The sequence below is a fragment of the Odocoileus virginianus genome, chromosome 4, assembly GCF_023699985.2.
Source record: "Odocoileus virginianus isolate 20LAN1187 ecotype Illinois chromosome 4, Ovbor_1.2, whole genome shotgun sequence".
NCBI lineage: Eukaryota > Metazoa > Chordata > Mammalia > Artiodactyla > Cervidae > Odocoileus > Odocoileus virginianus.
In genome coordinates, this window is record NC_069677.1 from 15856984 (window position 1) to 15879819 (window position 22836).

A 22836-nucleotide genomic window follows, 5' to 3' on the forward strand; every position below is an offset into this window, starting at 1 on the left:
CTCCATATATTACATGGCAGGTGAGTGTCATAACAAGGAGGTTTAGAAATATGTTGGGGGCTCAGATGAAGGGGAAGACCTTTCTAGCTGGAGTTTTTAGAGGTCTCATGCAGAGTTGACATTTGAGCTGAGTTTTGGAGGATGGATAGCATGTGAGGAAGAAGGGATGATGTGGGGAAGACAGTATGAGCAAAGACTCAGAGGCAGGAAAGTCCTGTGTTTGTCTGGAATGCATTGAACAGTCAAGAGAGGAGGTCAAATAAGAAAGAAGACTGAAGAAACATTAACTTTGGGGATCAAAGCAGTTAAGGCAAGTAGCCAACAGTGTTTTGGAGGATCTTGGAACCAGTCATTTTTACAGTAGAGAGAGCACCAAATGAGAAGGAGGGAGAGGAGCGGGGAGGAATGGGGAGCCGGGACAATGACTAGCACATTTTGCTGTGGGAAAGGGTGTGTGAATAAAACATGGAAAAGCAAGAGGAAACTCTGTGTCTTGTATGAAGTTTTACAAGTGCCTTACATTCAGTCTCCAAGAGTTCTCCAAGTAACTCTTTATAAAACTCGGAAAAGTCAAGGAGACTGAGTTGGTAAGAGATTCATTAAGGAGTGGGAGGTAGGAGGGTGTGAAAGGAATTTCAGTGTTTTTGTGTGTGTGAGACAAGAGCCTTTCCACCTTCCTGCACCTGGCCCTCTTATGCTATTTTTCTGGAATTGCAGACTTGGAACTTGGGTGGGTGGAGTCCACTGCTGTGCCCTGAGCCAGATGGTTTTCCAGCCTGGGAAGCACCGTCTGGACTGAGGGCTGGAGGAGGAGCAGGGCTGGACCTGGGCTGGAATCATGTGTCTTTATTCCTCATTAGATGCATGAAGCAGGAGAATTGCACAAACTCTTTAAAAATTGGTGTCATTAAAAGGTTTCTAGTAAGGCTTAGTTTCAAGTTTCAATGACAGGAAAAAAAGAAACTAGCCCCAAACATTGTCTCCCATATATACTGGTTCTTTCACAGGTCATCTTATTTTATCCCTGAGAGCCTACGGAGGTAGGAATTATTTCCCTTCTTTTGCAAATAGGATAATTGAGCCCAGAGAATTTGAGCAACTTTCCCACAATCGCACAGCTAGTTAAGCTGTGGCAGAACTAGATTCCAAACTGAACACTCTGGATGACCAGTTAGTCACTTAAATGATCTTTGTGCTTCAGTTACTGAAGAACTCTTGGAATTAGGGATTCCTGAAAGCTCTGGGCTATTAAATATTTAGCATAGATCTTTGTAATAGTGATATATTATATAATTATATTAAGTAGAAGAGGACTGGAAGATCATGATGAAGGGAGCTTTGGAGGAAAATATGAGTGGAAAAACTAGGAGGCAAAGTAATTTTGCAAGTTCCTTATATGAATTTTTTGCAAAAGAGAAGGTAGTAGGTGGAGAAAAGATGAGCCGATCTTCGGGGACGACTAAGCCAGACAGCCTCAGCCTCAGTGGTCCCTGGCCTCCCAGACCATGCTCTGGCTTGGGGCGGGTGGGGAGGAGGGAACCTAGTAAGCACAGTGTGCAGCAAAGCAAATACTGCCTTGTTGATTTTGCTAAAAGAAAATAAGAGAAACACAGTTTACTCCCTGAGGTTCTTGTGCTGAGCCAGCTGTCCTGTAGCCCCATAATGGGCTGTGGTGCTCTGCTCATAAGATACCTTGAGTGTCCTAGTGAAGAGAAATCCAGGCTGTTTCTTTCCTTATACACCGAGAAATACTCACATCTGAAGTACTCTGTTTTGATCAATATAAAAGCCTAGAACATTCCTGTCACCCTAGAAAGTTTGCTTGCAGTTTTTCCTAGTCAGTCCCTGCCTGCCCCAGCATTCATGATCTGACTTTGATCATCCTCGGTAAAGTTTCAACTCTTCTAGAATGTCATATAAATGCAATTGTACTGGGTGTTCTGCTCATGTTTGTCTTCTTTTACACAGCATATTTTAACATCCATCTTGCCTTAGCTCATCCATTCTTATTACTAAGTAGGATTCTATTGCATGAAAACAATGCAGCTCGGTTATCTAGTCTCCTGTGACTGGAATCTGGGTTATTTCCAGTTTTGGCCTATAATGAAAAAAGTTGCTATAAACATTCTTATGAGACTGTAGATATATATTTCCATTTCTTTTTTGTTGTTGCTGTTTTGTATAGTATTTATTGATTCAGGAAACAAACACAAAATTCTGAATAAAATGACTTGGAAACTGCCTGCCTTGGCTTCTCATTTCTTCCCTCCCCTTCCCTCCCACCTGCTGTTGAGTACAGCTCTATTGCCCCCACCCCCAGCTAATAGTTACTTTCTGTTGTGCTTTCTTGTTGACTGGAAAATGGTTAATGTTAACTAGGAGGTATGACCTTTCCATGAGAAGGAAATGGCAATCCACTCCGGTATTCTTGCCTGGAGAATCCCAGGGACAGAGGAGCCTGGTGGGCTGCTGTCTATGGGGTCGCACAGAGTCGGACACGACTGAAGCGACTTAGCAGCAGCAAGGCAGGATGACCTTTCCATAGGGATTGAGCAAGGACCATCATAAGCACCTCACATGTCTCGGCAAAGAGGAAGTGATGGAGGGAGAAGGGAGTGTTCTGAATTTACATCCTAGTGACCTCTCCCATAGAGGGGCTGCTGCCTCTATAATCACTTCTTGCAACTGCCAAGCATATTTTACTGAGACAAATCTGTAAGGATCAACTTCTCCCAAACTCCCCATCTCACTACCCACATGATGCTGCTAGCTCCTTTGGTGACACCAGGACCAATTATTTAATGACTAAGAGATCATGGTGGCTGGGGCTGAGGTGCTTGAGTCAGGCTGGGGGTGGGACCACCTTGGTTAAGAGGAAGTCAGAGATTTCCTCTTTTTTCCAAACAGAAGGCAGAGGGTACAGGGTTGGTTGAGCAGGCAGCTGGTACTAACACTGCCGGACTCAGGGTGAAGGCTGTTCTGTCATGAGGTTGGCTGTGTTCTTCTCTGGGGCCTTGCTGGGGCTACTAGCAGGTAAGGGGACAGGGGGAGGGGGCCCCTGGGAAGAAGCCTGCCCTGGGTTGCTAACCAGTCTTTTCCTCAAAGCCCGGGGACAGGGAATGATTATCCTCATACAAAATCTGCCACTCTGCTGCCATCCTTCACAGTGACACCTATAGCTACAGAAAGCACGTCAAACCCTGGAACAACCAGCCACAGAACTACCAAGAGCCACAGAACCACCACTCAGAGACCCACCACCACCACCACGCATACAACTAACACCACAGGAACCACCAGCCGCGAGTCCCCAACAGCCACTCATAGTCCTGCTACCACCAGCAGTCATCAAAATACTACAGTTCATCCAACAAGCAACAGTAAGGCCACAAGTCCAGGGTCCTCCATCAGATCCCCCCACCCAGAACCACCATCCTCTCCAAGTCCTAGCCCAGGCTCCAAGGAGGCAGTAGGAGACTACACTTGGAATAACGGTTCCCAGCCCTGCATCCGGCTCCAAGCCCAGATTCAGATGCGAGTTCTGTATCCAACCCAGGGTGGAGGAAAGGTAAAGCTAAAAGACAGTGGAGGACATAAAAGGAAGGGGCAGAGGCCTGATTCGATTCAGAAGGGGGTGAAGAAGAGCAGAGGAGGAGACAAATACAGACTGAAGACAAAGGGAACATGGAATGGCAGAGCTGTGTAGTCTTGTGACCTCTCATCTTTAACTTCTACAGGCCTGGGGTATCTCTGTACTGAACCCCAACAGAACCAAGGCCCAGGGGGGCTGTGAAGGTCCCCATTCCCACTTGCTCCTCTCATTCCCCTACAGAGAGCTCAGCTTCGGATTCAAGCAGGTACTAACTCTCATCCCTCCCCCTCACCCTATCCCTACCAACCTCTTGGCATACTCCTTACTCTGTACCCGGATGCCACTCTGCCCTGCTGCCCTGAGTCTTCCCGGTCACCTCCCCAGGATCCACCGCAGAGCGCTGTCTACCTGAACTTTATGGCTGTGGAGTGCAACGTGTCCTTCCCCCAGGCAGTGCGTGAGTAACCTTCCCTTTCTCACCACTTGCGCTAGATATTTGGATTCCTGAAGGGACCCAGGCTAATGGGTGGAGACGTGGATATGGAGCTAACTCTTCCTCATTCTTTTAGAGTGGACATTCTCAGTTCAGAATTCATCCCTTCGAGATCTCCAAACCCCCCTGGGCCAGAGCTTCAGTTGCAGAAATGCAAGCATCATTGTTTCACCAGCTTTACACTTAGATCTGCTCTCCCTGAAGCTACAAGCTGCTCAGCTGTCCCCCTCAGGGGACTTTGGACCAAGTAAGACCTATTTCTTCCCTCCTAGAATTTTCCCATTGCACTGAAAGCCCCCACCCAGGCTTATAATCTCCCTCCTTGCACCCCAAACTCTTCCTCCTCTCAAGCTTGTCACAGCTAGGGTAACTGTCCCTCCTCTGTAAGGCTCTCCCCAGGCTCCCTTTTGTTTCCTGCTCCGAGACATCTAGGTGAACGCCTCACCAATCTCTACTTCCCAACATCCCCTACATTCCTTCCTCCCACCTTGATCCCAACCATCACCGTGACACCCACTTGACCTGTCTTTCCACCAGGTTTCTCTTGTTCCAGTGATAAGTCCATTTTCCTGCCTCTCATCATCGTCCTGATCTTACTCGGCCTCCTCACCCTGGTGCGTGTTACCTTCCGCATCGGCCGAAGACGCCCATGCGCTTACCAGCCCCTCTTAGCATTTGTCTCAATACCCAGGGCACCAAGAGGTGCTCTCATTTCTTATCACTCAACTGACTCAAAAAGATAAAAGTTATCCTTCCCTGTCTTGATGAACAAAGAGATAATGCAATTGGAAGGGATGAGGGGAAAGATGTTTATTAAATATGATTGATTTCCCCATCTCCCATGGGAAAATAATAAAACTTGCTCAAATCTTTATCCTTGGTTTTCCTTGTCCTTCCTGCCAGGATTAAAAGCCGTTAAGTTTCTTGTCACACACCTTTTGGTACTTTCCACGGTTGAGTCTAAGGGTCCTAGAAACAGCACACCGGGAGCGATGAAAATGTCACTGTGTGATGCAATGCCCTCATGGATTCCTCCTTCAAAGTCTGGCACAGCTGTTGTCAAACTGGCCTTGCCTCCCTTGCTCCTCTTTTCCTGGGGTCTCTGGCTGCTCCAGTTACCTCTCCTCCAATCCAGGGGAGCCACCCATCCCAGCAACCTGTCAAATGCCCTGCCCTACCCGCTGTGTCTGGGCTAGTGAACAGCCCAGATTAAACTCTGGCTGCATCTGGGATGCTCCTATCTCACCTGCAAAGGATTTTCATCAACCACAGGAGCAATGCATACTCTGACTTCCATAAAACATCCTCTATGCTCCTGGGCAACCCACAGTCCCTGGTGGTGGTGGGTGGCGCCCCTAGGACAGCCCCAGTGTGAATTCTAAAAAGGATCTCCCCGACCGCTCCAGCCTGAACGACCAGACCAGGGAGTGCTAAATTCCCCTTTACAGTTCATGGCCCTGTGAGCATCCCCAGGGCCAACATGGGGCCCTTCCAATGGTAGGAGCCTTGTAAGGTTACAGAAAGCAGCCGCTGAGACTGACAGACCCACCCCTTTTGAGGGGAGCACATGGCTGAGATCCAGCAAACATACCACTGCCTTGGGACACCTCATAAGACCCTGCAGACTGTGGCACAGGAGTGGCTGAAGGGTGTGGTACTCCCAGCAGGTGCCTAGCCACCAGAGCGAGATGGCCAGTGCCATCTCCACCAAGACTTGGTGTCCTGGCACTGGGTGGCAGAAGGCATCGCTCCTGCTGGGTAGTCTTGAGATGCCCCACGGTGAGATGCTAGGGCGTCTCCATCTGGCACAAATCCTGGCTCAGCACATGGTCATGGGAGGCCGAGGAGGGGGCCTTGGCCCAGAGGTGGTGCCCTCGGGCCAGTGGGGTGAGAGGGAACCCCGGGTCCTTCGTTTCACAGAAGTGGCCAGGACTGGGCCCGCATAGAAGCTAGGGACGCTGCCATCTCCTAAAACTGGGCTCTCCTTCCCCACCGCCCCTTCTTCTGCTTCACTGTCCTGGCCCAGCGCACCCATTTGCCAAGGCCTTGGCGAACCTGAGGAGGGAGAAGCATGGGCCTTGCGCCTAAGGTGAGCAGCCTGGCTCAGACTGTCTCGCTCCCATTGGCGCCAGGTCCTCTGGAGACACCGAGAGTACAGGAGGTGGAAAGTTACACCGCCCACACCCAACGCCATTTTGGAGACTCACACCCCTCCTCTCTCAACTTCGAACAATGTAGTAAGCTGGAAGAAGACAAGATGGCGCCGAGTAGGTGGACAGAAAGGAAGCTGTTTCCATTTCTTTCAGGTAAATATCTATGAGTAGAATTGCTGGGTCAGGGGGTGGTTGCAGTGGTGTGCTGGGGAGGGCAGATACTGATTGGCAAGAGGCAATTCTGCTCATCCCTTTCCAATTCAGCTCTCAGTGATGTCACTAGCAGCTTGAAACTGGCTATGATCAAATTGATACCAGAGAAATTGGCAAATGCTACAAAGCAGGCTTGTTTTTCTTTTGGGGAGTCCCTTGTTAAACATTTACCAGTACACCACAGCATAGATATGTGTTTAACTTTTAAAGAAACTATTAGGTTTTCAAAGGGACTGTACCATTTAACATTCCTACCAGTGATGTATGCGAATTCCAATGGCTCCATGTCCTGTCCAACATCTGGTGCTGTCAGTTTTTAATTTCAGCCATTCTTTTAGGTGTAGTGGTGTCTCACTGTAGTTTTAATTTGCATTTTTCTGGTGACTGATGATGTTGAGGGCTTCCCCAGGTGCTTTTTGTGGTCCTTTGTATATTTTCTTTGGTACAGTGTCTGTTTAGTCTTTGGCCATTTAAAAACATTGATTGTTTGTCTTTTTATTGTTGAGTAGCAAGAATTCTTTTATATCCTACATAGAAGCCCTATATCAGATACATGTTTTGTGAATATTTTCTTCTAGTTTACAGTTTGCCTGCTTATTTTCTTGATGGTATATATTTTTTAGCGAGTTGATAGTTTAAATTTTGATGACACACAATTGATCAATTTTTAATGTATGGTTTGTGTTTTCTGTATTTGCTTTAAGATATTCTGCCTGGGGATTTCCCTCGAAGTCTAGTGGTTAAGACTCTGCTCTTCCAATTGTGGAGGGGGGTGGCGGGGGGTGGGGGAAGGGGTGGTGAGTACAGGTTGGATCGCTGGTTGGAGAACTAAGATCCCACATGCTGCAATGCAGCCAAAAGATTAAAAAATAAAATAAAGATATCCTGCCTTCAGTGTCCTTCCCCATTGCCTCTGTCTGGGGAACCATTCATTCTTCAAGGCCTAATACAAAGGTCACCTTTAGGGAACCCTTTCTGAACTTCAATTAGCAACATGCTCATCTCTGTACACTCACTTAATTCATACCTCTGATCATGCTAAAATATAACTGTTTATTTATGGGTCTTTCCCACCTACTTGACTGGGAGCGCCAAGTGGGATCTGCAAGTCTTCTGGATTTTATTCTCCTTTGTATCTCTTCATCCTCCTAGCCTCCTATCCCATTTCCATCAGCAGCACCCTGCTAGGTGTCTGGCCTATTCACAGTGAATGCTAGCTGAGTGAGTGAAGGAGCTTGAACACACCTAGGACCTCATAAATCTCCATGGCTGACCTATTTGTCCTTTGATTATGTTGTAAGCTTTGAGAGGATATTGCTTACAGATCAGAAGCTGGGGCAGTTTATTTCCCAGAGCAAAGGTGAGTTTGATAATTCTACCAGGTTCAGTTACTGAGAATCCTCAGTGAGGATCCACTGAGGCTCCACTGTGATTCTGCTCCAAGAAGGTTAGAGTTTGGCAGCTCTTTGTGCGCCTTCATGCTGGCAGACTGGGAGAGGGAGAGGGTGAGGGTGTGTGCAGGGTGTAATCTGAACTGCATCTAAACTTTGAGCCTGAACTGGCAAAGCACTGGGCTGGTGGTTTGACAAACCTGGGTCAAGCGCATTTATAGCTATGTAACCTTATGCAAGTGGTTTCACCACTTTTAGTCTCAATTTCTTCAGATATAAAACAGGGGCAATCATACTACCCATTGCCATTGGAATTAAAGGGAACTACTTAAGACAGATCTAAAAGTAGTCAAGTTTTCAGGAAACTTCCTGACCCTAAGGGTCTGGGTCACTCCTGTGGTGGCGGGGGGCTGGCGGGGAGGGGAGATGCCTGGTGGGTTCCTGGCTCTGTGAGGTATTCCATGAATGACGACTCCCGTGACTTCCAGCTTCAGTGTGGTACCCGCCTGGAGCAATCAGATTCAGTTCCGGGGGTAGGAGAATTGGAGGAGTCCTGGGGAGTCCATACAGAAGCCCAAGAGAGGCAAAATACCCGGAGTGCTTGCCACTCGCAGACACAAACATCCACCCTGAATCCGGAGGCCCCCTTTTTGAGGAATTTACGAATTGCCTGTTTTGGCAGCACTCAAATGGCGCCAGAGTGGGCTGTGATCAAGGCTTCCCTAGCCCATCAACAAATAGGGAATTGGAGTGGATCTTGGGTCTAGAAAGGCAGATCTCTTTACAGACCGAAGGTGGAGTATGGAAAGTCTTCCTGCCCACCCACCCCCTACCCCGCCCCCGCAGTTCCCACCTAAATCTAGAGGCAAGAGCGGCCCCGCCCCTAGCCAGTCACTTTCCCCGAGGCCAGTTTGCACCGTGGCAAACTGGGGGGTGGGGCTGTTGCCATGACCTCTCTCCCCTCTTCCTTCGGAGTCTTTACAAGAATGTGCGGAAACAGTGGGGGTTCAGGCGTTTGGCAATTGAGAATAACTGCAGAGGCACGTGGTGGGTAGAAATCGGGAGCGGCTCCCTTTCCTTTGTTCTTTCGTTCACGCGCTCGTGTATTCATCTACACTGATGCAGCGGCTAGTGGGCCACGCACTGCGATGAGACACAGAACGCGAACAAGACCAAAGCCCTCTGCAGTTGTGTCCGGCCATCCAAGAGTTAAACGGGCGGCGTGGGAGGCAGGAGGGCGCGCGGCGGGTGCCAAAGTCGGAACCTGCTCGGCGGCGGCTGCGGCGCTGCCTTGACTCGCGGCCAGGCCTGGCGCGGCCGCCGGCTGTGGAATGTGTGAGCGCCATGTGTCACCGCCCCAGACTGTGGGAAAACGCTGCTCCGCTCACCTCCCAGCAGCTGCCCCGCGCCCGCCTGCCGGCCGTGCCGGGAAACGGGAGCCGCCTGCCGCGCGGGCCCCGGGGCACTTCCGAGCGTGCCTGCCGCACCCCTCGCTCGGCTTGCCTCCGCAGCAGCCCGGCAAGGCCGTCTCCTTGCCCTTTGGATCCCGAACGATTTGATTTCTTTCCGTTTAGTTCAGTTGGCCCTGTTTAGACCCAGCAGCCTTCTAAGAGCAGGGCCTGGGGAATGAGGGCGGGACCGCTGTGGTTGAAATACCACTGGTCCGCCTGAACACCTTCCTGGTTCCTTGCCTGGCGCCCTGAGGTCACCCTCAGTGATCACAGCTCTGAATAGGAGGCCCCGATCTACCTGCTTCCCCCAAATCAGAAACACCTTCCCCCAGGGCCAGGCAGGGCATTTGCAGGCCGCCCCACCTCCCGCCCACTGCGGGGTCACTCTTCCACTCCCGGTCACACCCAGGACGCCAGCCTAGCGCCAGGTGTGAGTGGGAAGTGTGCAGTGTTCAGACCACCCCACCCCTCACCGCCAGACCAAGGACTTAGTCCAGTCATGTAGGGAGATTTATCCAAGGTCTCCCTGCCCGATGGCAGCAGAACCACCCCTAGAACCCCAAGTCCAGTGGCCCTCTGCCACACCCCGAACATGCCCCTCCTAGGTGTCCTGACTTCTCCAGCAGCGTGGGGCCCTGAGTCCCCTGCCTTAATCAGAGAAGTTGGGGGGCTTCGCTGGTGGTCCGGTGGCTAAGATTTTGAGTTCCCAGTGCAGCGGGCCCAGATTCCCTCCCTGATCAGGGAACTAGATCCCACATGCCACACCTACAGTTGGATGCAGCAGCTAAAGATCCTGCCTGCCAAGGAAGATTAAAGATCCCATGTGCTACAACTAACACCAGTTCAGTTCAGTCGCTCAGTCGTGTGGCGCTCTTTGCGACCCTGAGAATCGCAGCACGCCAGGCCTCCCTGTCCATCACAAACCCCCCGAGTTTACTCAAAATCATGTCCATCGAGTCAGTGATGCCAACCAGCTGTCTTGTCCTCTGTCGTCCCCTTCTCCTCCTGCCCTCAGTCCCTCCCACCATCAGGGTCTTTTCCAATAAGTCAACTCTTTGCGTGAGGTGGCCAAAGTATTGGAGTTTCAGCTTCAGCATCAGTCCTTCCAATGAACACCCAGGACTCATCTCCTTTAGGATGGACTGGTTGGATCTCCTTGAAGTCCAAGGGACTCTCAAGAGTCTTCTCCAACACCACAGTTAAAAAGCATCAATTCTTCAGTGTTCAGCTTTCTTCACAGTCCAACTTTCACATCCATACATGACCACTGGAAAAACCATAGCCTTGACTAGATGGACATTGGTGGCAAAGTAATGTCTCTGCTTTTTAATATGCTATCTAGGTTGATCATAACTTTCCTTCCAAGGAGTAAGCGTCTTTTAATTTCATGGCTGCAATCACCATCTGCAGGGATTTTGGAGCCCCCAAAATAAAGTCTGACACTGTTTCCACTGTTTCCCCATCTATTTCCCATGAAGTGATGGGACCAGATGCCATTATCTTAGTTTTCCGAATGTTGAGTTTTAAGCCAACTTTTTCACTCTCCTCTTTCACTTTCATCAAGAGGCTTTTTAGTTCCTCTTCACTTTCTGCCATAAGGGTGGTGTCATCTGCATATCTGAGGTTATTGATATTTGTCCTGGCAGTCTTGATTCCAGCTTGTGCTTCTTCCAGCCCAGCGTTTCTCATGAGGTACTCTGCATATAAGTTAAATAAGCAGGGTGACAACATACAGCCTTGACGTATTCCTTTTCCTATTTGGAACCAGTCTGTTGTTCCATGTCCAGTTCTAACTGTTGCTTCCTGACCTGCATACAGGTTTCTCAAGAGGCAGGTCAGGTGGTCAGGTATTCCCATCTCTTTCAGAATTCTCCACAGTTTATTGTGATCCACACAGTCAAAGGCTTTGGCATAGTCAATAAAGCAGAAATAGATGTTTTTCCTGGAACTCTCTTGCTTTTTCGATGATCCAGCGAATGTTGGCAATTTGGTCTCTGGTTCCTCTGCCTTTTCTAAAACCAGCTTGAACATCTGAAGTTCTCGATTCACGTATTGCTGAAGCCTGGCTTGGAGAATTTTGAGCATTACTTTACTAGCATGTGAGATGAGTTTAATTGTGCGGTAGTTTGAGCATTCTTTGGGATTGCCTTTCTTTGGGATTGGAATGAAAACTGACCTTTTCCAGTCCTGTGGCCACTGCTGAGTTTTCCAAATTTGCTGGCATATTGAGTATAGCACTTTCACAGCATCATCTTTCAGGATTTGAAATAGCTCAACTGGAATTCCATCACCTCCACTAGCTTTGTTCATAGTGATGCTTTCCAAGGCCCACCTGACTTCACATTCCAGGATGTCTGGTTCTAGGTGACTGATCACACCATTGTGATTATCTGGGTCATGAAGATCTTTTTTGTACAGTTCTTCTGTGTATTCTTGCCACCTCTCTTAACATCTTCTGCTTCTGTTAGGTTCATACCATCTCTGTCCTTTATCGAACCCATCTTTGCATGAAATGTTCCCTTGGTATCTAATTTTCTTGAAGAGATCTCTAGTCTTTCCCATTCTGTTGTTTTCCTCTATTTCTTTGCACTGATCACTGAGGAAGTCTTTCTTATCTCTCCTTGCTATTCTTTGGAACTCTGCATTTAAATGGGTATATCTTTCCTTTTCTCCTTTGCTTTTCGCTTCTCTTCTTTTCACAGCTATTTATAAGACCTCCTCAGACAGCCATTTTGCTTTTTTGCATTTCTTTTCCATGGGGATGGTCTTGATCCCTGTCTCCTGTACAATGTCACAAACCTCCGTCCATAGTTCATCAGGCAACTAAAACCAGACACAGTCAAATGAATAAATAAATGAATGAATTAAAAAATTATAGAGAAGGTAGAATTAAGACACATAGGGTTAGGGCTAAACCATGTGTACTGGGACCCCAGCTGCTTTGCCCAAAGTCAGCCTTAATGCTGCCAGAGGTCTACCCCTGTCACTTCACCCTGTCTTCCTGGGGGCTGCACCACCTACACACTTTGGGCCCTGCCTGGTTAGTGAAACCTCCACTGCATCCCAGTATTCCAGCTTCTTCCTGTCTCTGCGTCTGGCTTCTGCTTGTCCTTCAGTGTTTGGGCCTGAGGTCGGGGTCCATCTGGTCCCTCTCCTGGACTCCTGACACTTGATTCCTGTCTGTTCTTCCAGCCACCTACAGCTCACGATCTCTATGCCTTCTCCTGTCTTCCACAGTTTCTTATGGACAGGACCTATGTTGCCCTATTTTCTATATCCCTCACAAACAATAGTTTGGAAGTTCTGCTTAGTGGTATCTGCTCTGTCTGTTGGCTGGATGAACTAACACATGACGACTTTCCCAGAGCAGTCTATCACGGGCTCACTATTTCACTTACCAGATGTGTGACCTGAGCAAGTTACTTAATTCACCTCTTTAAGTCTCAGTTTTCTCACCTGTAAAATGGAAGCGAGTTCAGTTGTTCTTGGGTCTGAAGTGACTTGTGTAGTGGTTGGCACATGGCAGATGCTCAGTTAAAAATACATATGTATATACACATGTGAAACTGCTAAAATATTTAGTATATGAATGCTTAGCATATGCATAAAATATGCAAATACTAAATGACAAGTATTTTCAGGGACTATTCTCATATGGTACATCATTTGTTAGCTAGACTGGTGGTTGGGGAAACTCCTTGTTGTATCAGTGTGTGTTGTCTTTTGTGTATTTTCCCCTTCTCAGTGTGCTTCTGGGAGCTCTGGTTACAGACCCAAGACTTGACAGAGGGAAATAAATGTCTGGGTGTGTCTAAGTGTGTGCTTCTAAAAGTGTCCTGAGATGGTGGGACAGACACCTCCGCTCGGGACCACGTTTCGTCCTCCATCAGGGCATGACATGTAATCTGCTAAGCATGTCTTGAGCACCTGCTGTGTGCCATGCTTTGTGCTGGGCCTACGGGTGATATATGCCCTCTTGTTCCTACCTGCAAAAAGCTTCTGTCTTTATTGGGGGAGCAAAATGGGCATGTGTGGGGGAAATTATTGAGTCAGCAAGACAGTGTTACTAATTTAGTGCTATCAAGTGAGGGGTAGGTGACAAGTGACACAAGGTTCTGAGGAAGGAGAGAACAGTGATGGTGGTGTGTTCATCTACTTGAGCTGTATAACAGAAGACCATAGACTATGAGGCTAGAAACATTTGCTTTCTCATAGTTCTGGAAGCTGGGAAGTCCAAGATCAACGTGCTGGCCAATTTGGGTTTTGGTGCAAGGTCTCTTCCTGGCTTACAGATTGCGACTTTCTCACTGTGTCCTTACATGGCCCAGGCAGGACTGGGGAGCAGTGGGAGAGTCTTTTCTTATGAGATTTTTCTTGGGGGCACAGTTCTTGAGGTGCTAGCCTATTGTGTCCCCACTTTGCCTGACGAAGTAATAAAACCACTCCTTCCTTCTCCTCCACAACTCTATCTCTGAATTTCTGTTTGGCATTCCTACGCAGAGAGCCAAGATTTTGGCAACAGCATGAGCCACCTATTCTCCTTGCTTGGCCCCACAATAAAAAACTTTTTCTGCTAAAAAAAAGAAAAGAGATTTTTTCCCAGGCATCTTTTTTTATAAGGATACTTATGCTATGGGATTAGGGCCCTATCCTTATAAATTCCTTTAACCTTAACTACTTCCTTAAAGGCCTTATCTCCAAATATAGTTCACATGAAGGATGTTAGGGGTCGACATTTGAATTTGGGGGGGAGGGTGTGTTCGTTTCAGTCCATAGAAGTGGGGAAAGGGTGTGACTCGGTCTAGAAGGAGACCTCCTTGGCAAGGTGGGCAGAGGGCATGCCTGGTGAAGGGAACAGCTTGGGCAGAAGGGCAGCGGCAGGGGTGAGCAGGTCATGAGGAACCTGGCGTGGCTGGTACCAAAAGCATGTGCTGGGTGGGAAATAGGTTTAAGAAGCTGGGGGCATGGCCAGATTATGGAAGGTTTTGAATGCTGGGTGTTTGGAGGCTCTTTTTAAATGCTCAGTTTGTGCTTCATGTGCCTGAAAATAGGAATTGAATAGGAGTTGAAGAAAATAGGAGTGGAGGAGGAATCACTGGTTGAATGACAGGGCAACAATAAGGCTTTAAAAATGCTCCTCATAGGCACCAGATATAGGAAACCTAACCCTAGTCTTCAGATGAGGGCGCTGAGGCTACGAAAGGTCAAGTGACCAGACTTAAAGCCAACAGTGAGTTAGTGGCATGCTAGGAATAACAGTGGCACTTGGCTGGCTCCGCAGTGGACACTTCTTCCTTGGTCCCTGGGTAACAGGTGGTCAGAGGGGCCCAAGGAAAGTCCAGGTGCTGGACTGGTGATGAGTAGATTAATGCAAGGTGAGCATAGAGGTGAAAGCAGTTGGAACCCCAGCAATAATCTAGATGAGGCGCCTCCACCTCCCATCTCCCTGACCTGGCTAGGGCAAGATCAGCCTATGTGAGACTGTTGAGCTGTTAGGGAACAGTGGAGAATGGATCTGAATGAGTTCTGAGGACTGAAGAACATTGGGAATGGGTGAGCAGGCAGAAATAAGGAAGGTCATTTGATATCTGTTGGACATTTTGGTTGCTATTATCATTGCTGTTTAAGATAGCACTCTAAACCATACAATTAAAGTTAATGCTTTAAATAGTAACACACCAGATTTAACCAAAATCCAAACAAAATGACGGTATAGACAGAAACATCTGGGAGATACTAAGTGTCTGTGGAGCAGTGGTTTTTCTAAGCAAAGTCCATGGGATTGACTTATAGAAAAACTATTTATTTTCTAGATGAAGAAACTGAGGCTCAGAAAGAAGAGCTGCTTAAAGCCACACAATGAGTGGCCGAGCTGGTTGACCCCAGATCTATCTGGCTCCAATGCGTGTCCTCTTGCCATCCCCGTGATGCTGACACTGGGCCTGTTTGACACTTGGATATCAGGTATCCATCTGGTAACTTTATTTTCCAAACCCTAAATAGGGACACATGGTCTGACAAGTGTGAAGTCACTTACGGGGACAAGAGGCTAGAATGTTTTAAATTAGGACCATCCAGGCAAATCCAGGACATCTGGTCATCAGAGATATCTAGGGGCTGCCCACACCCTTGGCACGAGGCTGGCTGTTGCCATTTAATACTCTTCCCCATCCTGAATGCCCAAGGTCTATTTTTCGGTTGGAGCATATGCCACAAACAAATGAGAAACTTTTAAAAAGATCGAACAGCTGGAGAGAGATTGCAGTGGACATTCTTTTTAGGGCAGCCTAAGAAGGGGAAAGAGAGCAGGGGAGGGCAGGGATGTGGTTGAGGGTCAGAAGAACAACCCACAGCTTCCAGATCCCAGGAGGTGTGAGGCTGTGTGAGCAGAGGGCAGACTGTGACTGGAGGGCTCTTCACCAGTCTCGGGAATGGGGCTACCCTCTTATCCTCTCTCTTCATCTTTCCCATCTCTTCCACTTGCTCTTTCATCTTTTTGAACTTCAACTGCTCCCTCCCTGCCTTCCTGCCACTGGTGCTGAGAGGAAGGGTGTGCAGCTGTGCCTGGTACCTCTTAGGGAGGGCCCGCAGCCCCTGGGGAGGGGAGATGGCTTACTAACCAGTGATGTGAGGGCGTCAAACCCTATTCTGTGAAATGGGCCCGAGGGAAGAGGTCACTGTAGAATGCTGTCAGATCCTATGTGAAACTGTTCTGGAAACAATAAAGAATTGGACACATGTGGTGCTGAGGTTCAAATTCAGTGAGAGTTGGGGATCACTGTCATGTTGATATTGTTACAGTCAAATACCAGTCTTAGAAACATCCATCTGGACAGGTGTGTGTTTGATGTTGTATGTTTGACTCTTAAGAAAGGAGAAGTGAGGTGGGAGGGTATGTGTGTTTCTGTGTATGTGTGCATGTGTAGGGACAGAGAGACAGAGATTTGGCATTTGCTGGAAATCATTTACTCATAGAGTATTAGAGACAGGCCTCAAAGACTGTATAACCCATGCTCTTCACTTCATACATGGGGACACTATAGTCCGGACAAAGAGGTTAACCTTCCCAGGTCAATAACTAGTCAGTGGTCACAGTGGACGTGGTCCAGGTCTCCAGGTCATCAAACTGATGGCCCTCTGGTAGGGGCACAGGAAGGTGAGCAGGAGAGATGTGATCTCTAGTGTCTGGGTCTCACAGACCCACTGGGAAGTCCAGCCCCAAGCAGAGAACCGCTCCAGACTGTGCTGGTTATAAGTGGGAGATCCAAGGATACAGCCCAGGGACCTGTGAGAATTTAGCTACAGTCACAGCCATCCGAATCAGATGGTTGGGGAGGACTTGGGGGGAACAGCCAGAATGCTGTAGCATTTCCCTCAGTGATGCTTTGGGCTCCAATTATTGTCTAGAGGTGGTTAGTTAAGCTTTTAACCAGCATTTGAATTCACATGTACCAGTCCTTAGCTTTCCCTGAAAAACCGATAAAATTATAGTAATTTTATGGCTCCTAAAACAACTCTGCAAAGGGTTAAATGTCTGCTATATTTAACCGGTTAGTATACACTTTGCCATCAGCCCAATGTACTAAAGGAAGGCCACTCAGTAAGTGGCTGGCAAAGCTAATTTGTTATTCAGGTGTTTTAACCTATTGAGCTTTTAAAAGCATTATTCTTCCAAAGCATTTCAAAAGTCTATCTAGTTCCTCTTAGGGAGAACTGATTAGCAAGCAGTTTTTACTTCTCAGTACAAGTTCTCATTACAATAACTCGTCTAGTTTTCCCTCTTTCCTGGAAACATAGGGAACCTCTGGAAGATATTCATCTCTCACCGCTCCATTGCACCTCCCATGAGTTCTTGTCCAGGGTGGGCTCTTAGGGATGTTTTGTTGGATTGACCTGATGATCAGAGTAGGTGGTGTGTCCAAGTTACTCCCAACCCTCTTGAACCCCAAGCCTTGAGGTGCTCACAACTCAAGTTATTGGCTGTGAAACTGTGGTTATCCTAATACCTCCTGTGAATTTCCACCATAAGCAATGTCACCTGGGTTTGGGCATCTTGAGGAAGACTGAGTAAGATACCAAAATGAGACCAAAGATACCATTTGGTATCTTCGTGCTTAGTGTAGTGCCTGGTACATAGTACGTGATCAGTAAATGTTTATTGGATGAAATAGAAATGAAACACACTTTTATTAGGCTACTTCTGTCAGACTATGTATCATTACAGGGAAAAGAGATTTAAAAGATCATTTCCTGCTTTCGAAGCTGTACTGTTAGCTTCTTTTCTCAAGGTCAGTGTTTCTGATCTGATCCCTGTAGTTCACACAAGAAATGACAACTTCCCTGTTACTTCAAAGTCCCTTTCTCCTACCTAGGTTGATTTTTTTTTAAATTTTAACTTTTTTAAAGCATAGACTCATCTTTGATCTATGCCGGACAATGGATCTGTGTTGACAAGATGTTTTCCCATAGTTTCCTCATTTAAGTAAGCTTTAATGAGTTTACTCCTGCCTTGTTCTAGTCCTAAAAGGATTTTCTTTTTTGGACCCAGAATTTATCATGGAAATTCACATTAGAGAATACTTCTGCATATTTCTGGGCTTTTCATCTTCCAATTATTAGGATAAGACCCTCTCCCCCAAGCCTTGTCCATTCTTTGGATTATAACTTTTTTTAAGAACATGATCTTGGGGTGCATATCTATTCATGCGATGATTAACTGATCCAGAAGGACTTAACTAGCATGTAAATACTGGAACTGGAAGGCAAGATCAAAACCATTCCCTATACAGAAATGTTAATCTTTCTTTTGCCAAGGGGAAGCTCAGCAGTTTAACATGTAAGGCGATTTCACGCATTTTTACATTAAGTAGAATCTTGTGTACTTTTCGTATGGTTGAGATTGCTTACAAGTAACAGGTAAAGGCTAAAATTCCACAGAACCACCCAATTTTCCTGTTTTAATGTCAGTCCCACCAAAGATGTTTAGAGACATCACTTTTCTTACTACAGTATTGACTAATACCATCTACTAGTATTTAAGCCACTTGAACTATGTCAGCAAAGGTTGAATGACAAAACTATGTTTCCATTTATGTGTATATGTGTGTGTGTGAGAGAGAGAGAGAGAGAGAGAGATGTGGTGGTGGAGTGCTGGGCTTTGTAGGTTCATACAAAGTAACAAGAGAAGAGCCTAAATTAAATGAACAGTGAAACGATAACAGGCTTTTCTTATGAAACAAACTCTCTAGATTTTTTTCCATATATCAAGAAATGGTTAAATTCTTCCATAAAGAAAAAGTAAATCATTTTTTACTTTTAAGAATGTTCGGACTTCCCTGAGTGCTTGTCATTGGGTTACTTTTAGATGGAGAGCTTTGGAAAGTTTGCATCTCTCTAATAGATACCAAATTGGAGACTTAATAGTACATAAAATAGCCTGGGCATTCTGGGATGAAAATGGCTCCAAGTTGACCTCTTATCCAGACTTCCATACCTCTGTTCTCTCCATCTCAACCCTGTCTCTTAGACCAGGTCTAAAATAGGCTGTTTCCAAAGAATGGGTATTACCCTTGGGTTAAATAAGTATTTTGTGTGATTTTTCCACCTGGTCAATCAATTATTGACTCAGATTAACCTAGAACCTTCTGGTTATTGTAATTTCTGTCTCTACCCCTAAAGAAAGAATCTTCTATTATCTCAACAGCACACACACACACACACACACACACACACACTTATACCATTTTGAAGTTTTGGTGATACGCCTTAACTTATTTAAGCAAATTGCACAAATAAAGTAAAACACTCACATCTGTTTTGAGATAAGACTTTGGTAGCACTAGTGTTATTAGATTTTATAAAAAGGAATTCCAGTTACAGCAATGACATTTATAAAAGCACAACTGGGGTGGTTGAAATTGGAGTAGTTCACTAGGTTAGATCAATATTCAATCCTGGCTACACATTCACCTGGGGAGCTTTTGAAATATACCCATGCCTGATCCACATATCAGACCAATTAAATCAGAATCTCTGGGGGTGTGGCTGGAGCATCTGTATTTTTAAAAGCTCTTCCAGAAGATTCTAATGTGCAGCCAGTGTTGAGAACCACAGAGTTAGATAAAAGGAACCTGGGAATCAGGAACACAGTGATTAATTTATGCCATGTTCAATAACAGAGTCTGACCTTTTAATTTAGGATAGATCTTCTGATGTTAGAGCTAGATAGGACGTTAGAGAGAATTTCTCATTGTAGAGAGGGGGCACTAAGGCAGAGAGGCTTATTAAGGTTGAATGACAATATAGGCAGGGAGCTCAACCAGGTACTCTGTGAAACGTCATTGTATGGCAGAAACCAACATAAAATTATAAAGCAATTATCCTCCAATTAAGAATAAATTTTTAAAAAGGTTAAAAACACACACACAAGATAATATAGGCAGCACAAGCTCTAGAAACCAGTGCCTTTCACTGTATGCCTCTGCCCCTAAAAAGTTATATTGGAAATTAAGAGAAAAGATCAGATACACCTTTGTGTTCCTAAGCATCTGTTTAGGAAATGGTTTATGGTGGTGAAAAGAGCACAGCTTTGCTGCTCTCAGACCTGAGTGGCATGAACATAAAGACTGCATCATTTATTAGCTACTGCTTATCAGTCCATGGGGTCACAAAGAGTCGGGCACGACTGAGCGACTTCACTTCACTTATCCTCTCTGAGGGCTTCCCTGGAGGCTCAGACAGTAAAGAATCCTCCTGCTAAGCAGGAGACCCAGATTTGATCCCTAGTTCTGGAAGATCCCTGGACAAAGGAAAGGCTGCCTACTCCTGGAGAATTCCATGGACAGATGAGCCTAGCGGGCTACAGTCCATGGGGTCACAAAGAATCAGACATGACTGAGCGACTAAACCCACACATCCTCTCTGAAGCTTTCTCACTTGTAAAATAGGGATTAAGAAGAACACAGAATTATCACAAATAAGTCAAACACGTAGTATGTGCTCAGTAAATTAAATAGTAATTATTTTATTATTAACTGCATTTAAAAATCTTGCACTTTATGTAGAAATAGCTGCAGAGGGAATAAAAAGATAAGAGTTTCTTTGCATGAAATAATCTTGCAAAGGTTGTTTTTGGTTTCCGTTGATTGAAAACACAAATAAACCCCAACTGAAGCACTTCTTAGGAAGGAATGAATGGATTTCCAATCTGTGTTTTCTTGTTTACAGTGGAAAATATGCCATCCAAGGAAAACACAGGTGGTTAACTGTTCAGTGCCTTCTATTTTTATCATATGCATAGGGCTCTAAGCATACAAACGCAAATATTTTAAGTAACAGAAAATGAAGACTAACTTATCAAGGTTAAATGGCTTCAGGTTTCCTATACCAAATTTAGACTTTTTTTCTTTCCGCCATTTCTTGAAAAAGAGCTCCAGATCCCACACAAGCTGAATTCCAAAACAATTAAGAAAAACAAAACTAAACAAAAAGCTGACAATTAGCATTTTTAAAGAAACGTTTCTTTTCCCTTGGGGTCTTTTTGTTTTGTTCTGCATCCTTTTTGCTTTGCAAAAAGAGTATCCCAGTTGGAAGAGGAGAGCGACCTCCGCGGGTTGTGTGTTTGCGAAACGAAGACGGGAACAGAGACGCGGCAGGTCCCCGGAGAAGCTGGCCGCCCCCGCGTCCCCAGCCCCCGGGCGGGCTTGTGCGGACGTGTCTCGGGCGTGACCTCTGAGCAGCTGCGCCACCGGCTCAGCCTCGCGGCGGGAGAAACCCGAGCTCCCAACAAAACAGTTCCATCTTTGGCAAGTCCTCTGGTATTTAAGGCGCTGCCGGTGGGGAGAGAGACCGCGTGCCTGAGAGGCTCTGGGAACTCGCGAGCCTTCCCCTCCTTGGTGTTACGTTTCTGAAGGGTCTGAGCATCTGCGGCGGAGCCTGGAGTGGATGGCGGAGTGGGGGCGGGGGCGAAGCCGGCTGTGGCATCTTCCTGGAGACCCGAGCGAGTCTGCTTCTCCATCCTCCCTGAGATGCGTCTCAGGACTTGATTTTTCTTTCTTTTTCTCCTTTCTTTTCTGCCGATACTATGTGGGCAACAGGGGCTGAGAAGATTTAAACCCTTGCAAGAAGAAATCTTTCTAACATCCTCCTCCCTCCCCCAAACTGGTTCGAGTTGCCACTTTAGCCAAGTGCCTCTACCTGCCTGAAGTGCTGGAATGCAAAGTTGAAACTGACAAAAGATGACCCGTTCTTTCAGGGAAAGACTCTGAAAGAGGCTCTATAGTAGTAGGTAACATTTACTGAGTGCTTCCTCTCTGCTAACCATTTTAATGCAACAATTCATTTAGTTCTCACAACAATCCAATAAAGCAGGGGTTGTTATCATTGCTTTACAGGCAGCAGAAGAGGTACAGAGAGGTTTGTAACTTGCTTAGGATCACACAGCTAGTAAATGGTAGAGCTGGGATTAAAACTGGTAGTCTGTGCTTGTCACTGCTGTGCTCACCAGGTGAAAGATGCTGTGTTCTCGAATTCCTCTCCTAGCATACCGTATCTCAACAAGGTGGAGAAACAAGCTCTGAGAATTTGGGAAATAAGAAGTGACAAAGTCAGGATCTTCTGAAATGTCCTGACTTAATCAGAAAGAGCTGGGGCCCATGGAGCAGTGTATACAACATTCATCAGGAATTGTGCATGTCCTGCTTTGGACATGTTGATGGTTTGTTAACACTCACCCTGTCATTCCCTGGAAGGGTTCCCTGGCAATTTGACTTATAGGAAGGTCATAGGACAGGCAGTGACAAGAGGTGAGGATTGTAGTCAAGCGGCTACAAGTGTTGGTCTGAAAAAAGAAGGGGTGTGAGCATGACATAAGGCTTCCCACGTGGCTCAGTGGTGAAAGAATACCCTTGTCAAGCAGGAGATGCAGCTTCAATCCTGGGTCGGGAAGATCCCCTGGAGGGGGATATGGCAACCCACTCCAGTGTTCTTGCTTGGAGAATCCCATGGACATAAGAGCCTGGAGGGCTACAGTCCACGAGGTCACAAAAGAGTTGGCAGGACTTAGCAACTAAACAAACAAAAAACAAAAAAATGAGCCAGATATGCTGCCTGGCAGCACAGCCAGGACCTTACCTGACCACCAGGGGAAGGGCTTGGTCTCTTTCTCACTGCCCCAGGAAGTGCTCCAGGCACTTGGAGACCTCCTACTCTGAAGCCTGGGTCTGGCAGGCCAGTTTACTGATGGACAGAAGTTGTCAAGGAGTCAGGATTTGTTTCACCGTTGAGGACATCCCCTTTATGGTATGCAGGAATAAAGAATGGAATGAGTCGTTAGAGGATGACGCTTTAGGGGAGAGGGCAGTGAAAAAGCCATAGTTCTGGAATGCTTGGGAGGCTCATTTCTCTGCAGTGTGGAAGAGCTAGAAGCTTCACTTTCCTCACACACACACAAACTTCAGGACGTTCACTTCCCACTGGTCTGAATGTCTGTCTAGACTAATCCTTACTCACAGGTTCTCCTACCTTTTTATGGTAATGGCCTCCA

The 22836-nt window shown here is 46.6% G+C and overlaps 1 protein-coding gene across 2 annotated transcripts in view; it reads left to right on the forward strand.

Annotated features, from left to right (window-relative positions):
* Positions 1–454: 454 nt before the first annotated feature.
* The window catches only part of LOC110130011 (macrosialin-like), a 56238-nt gene continuing 33856 nt past the window's right edge, over positions 455–22836 (forward strand). The window contains exons 1-7 of one of the 2 annotated variants that reach the window (XM_070466218.1): positions 455–3033; positions 3168–3568; positions 3738–3857; positions 3977–4049; positions 4162–4332; positions 6218–6391; positions 15107–15257. In XM_070466218.1, the coding sequence (XP_070322319.1) occupies positions 2985–3033; positions 3168–3568; positions 3738–3857; positions 3977–4049; positions 4162–4332; positions 6218–6391; positions 15107–15156 (1038 nt within the window). In that variant the 5' untranslated portion in view covers positions 455–2984 and the 3' untranslated portion in view covers positions 15157–15257. Of the gene's footprint in view, positions 3034–3167; positions 3569–3737; positions 3858–3976; positions 4050–4161; positions 4333–4622; positions 4960–6217; positions 6392–15106; positions 15258–22836 lie in introns of those variants that run through there. The other variant, XM_070466219.1, reaches the window with a different exon arrangement.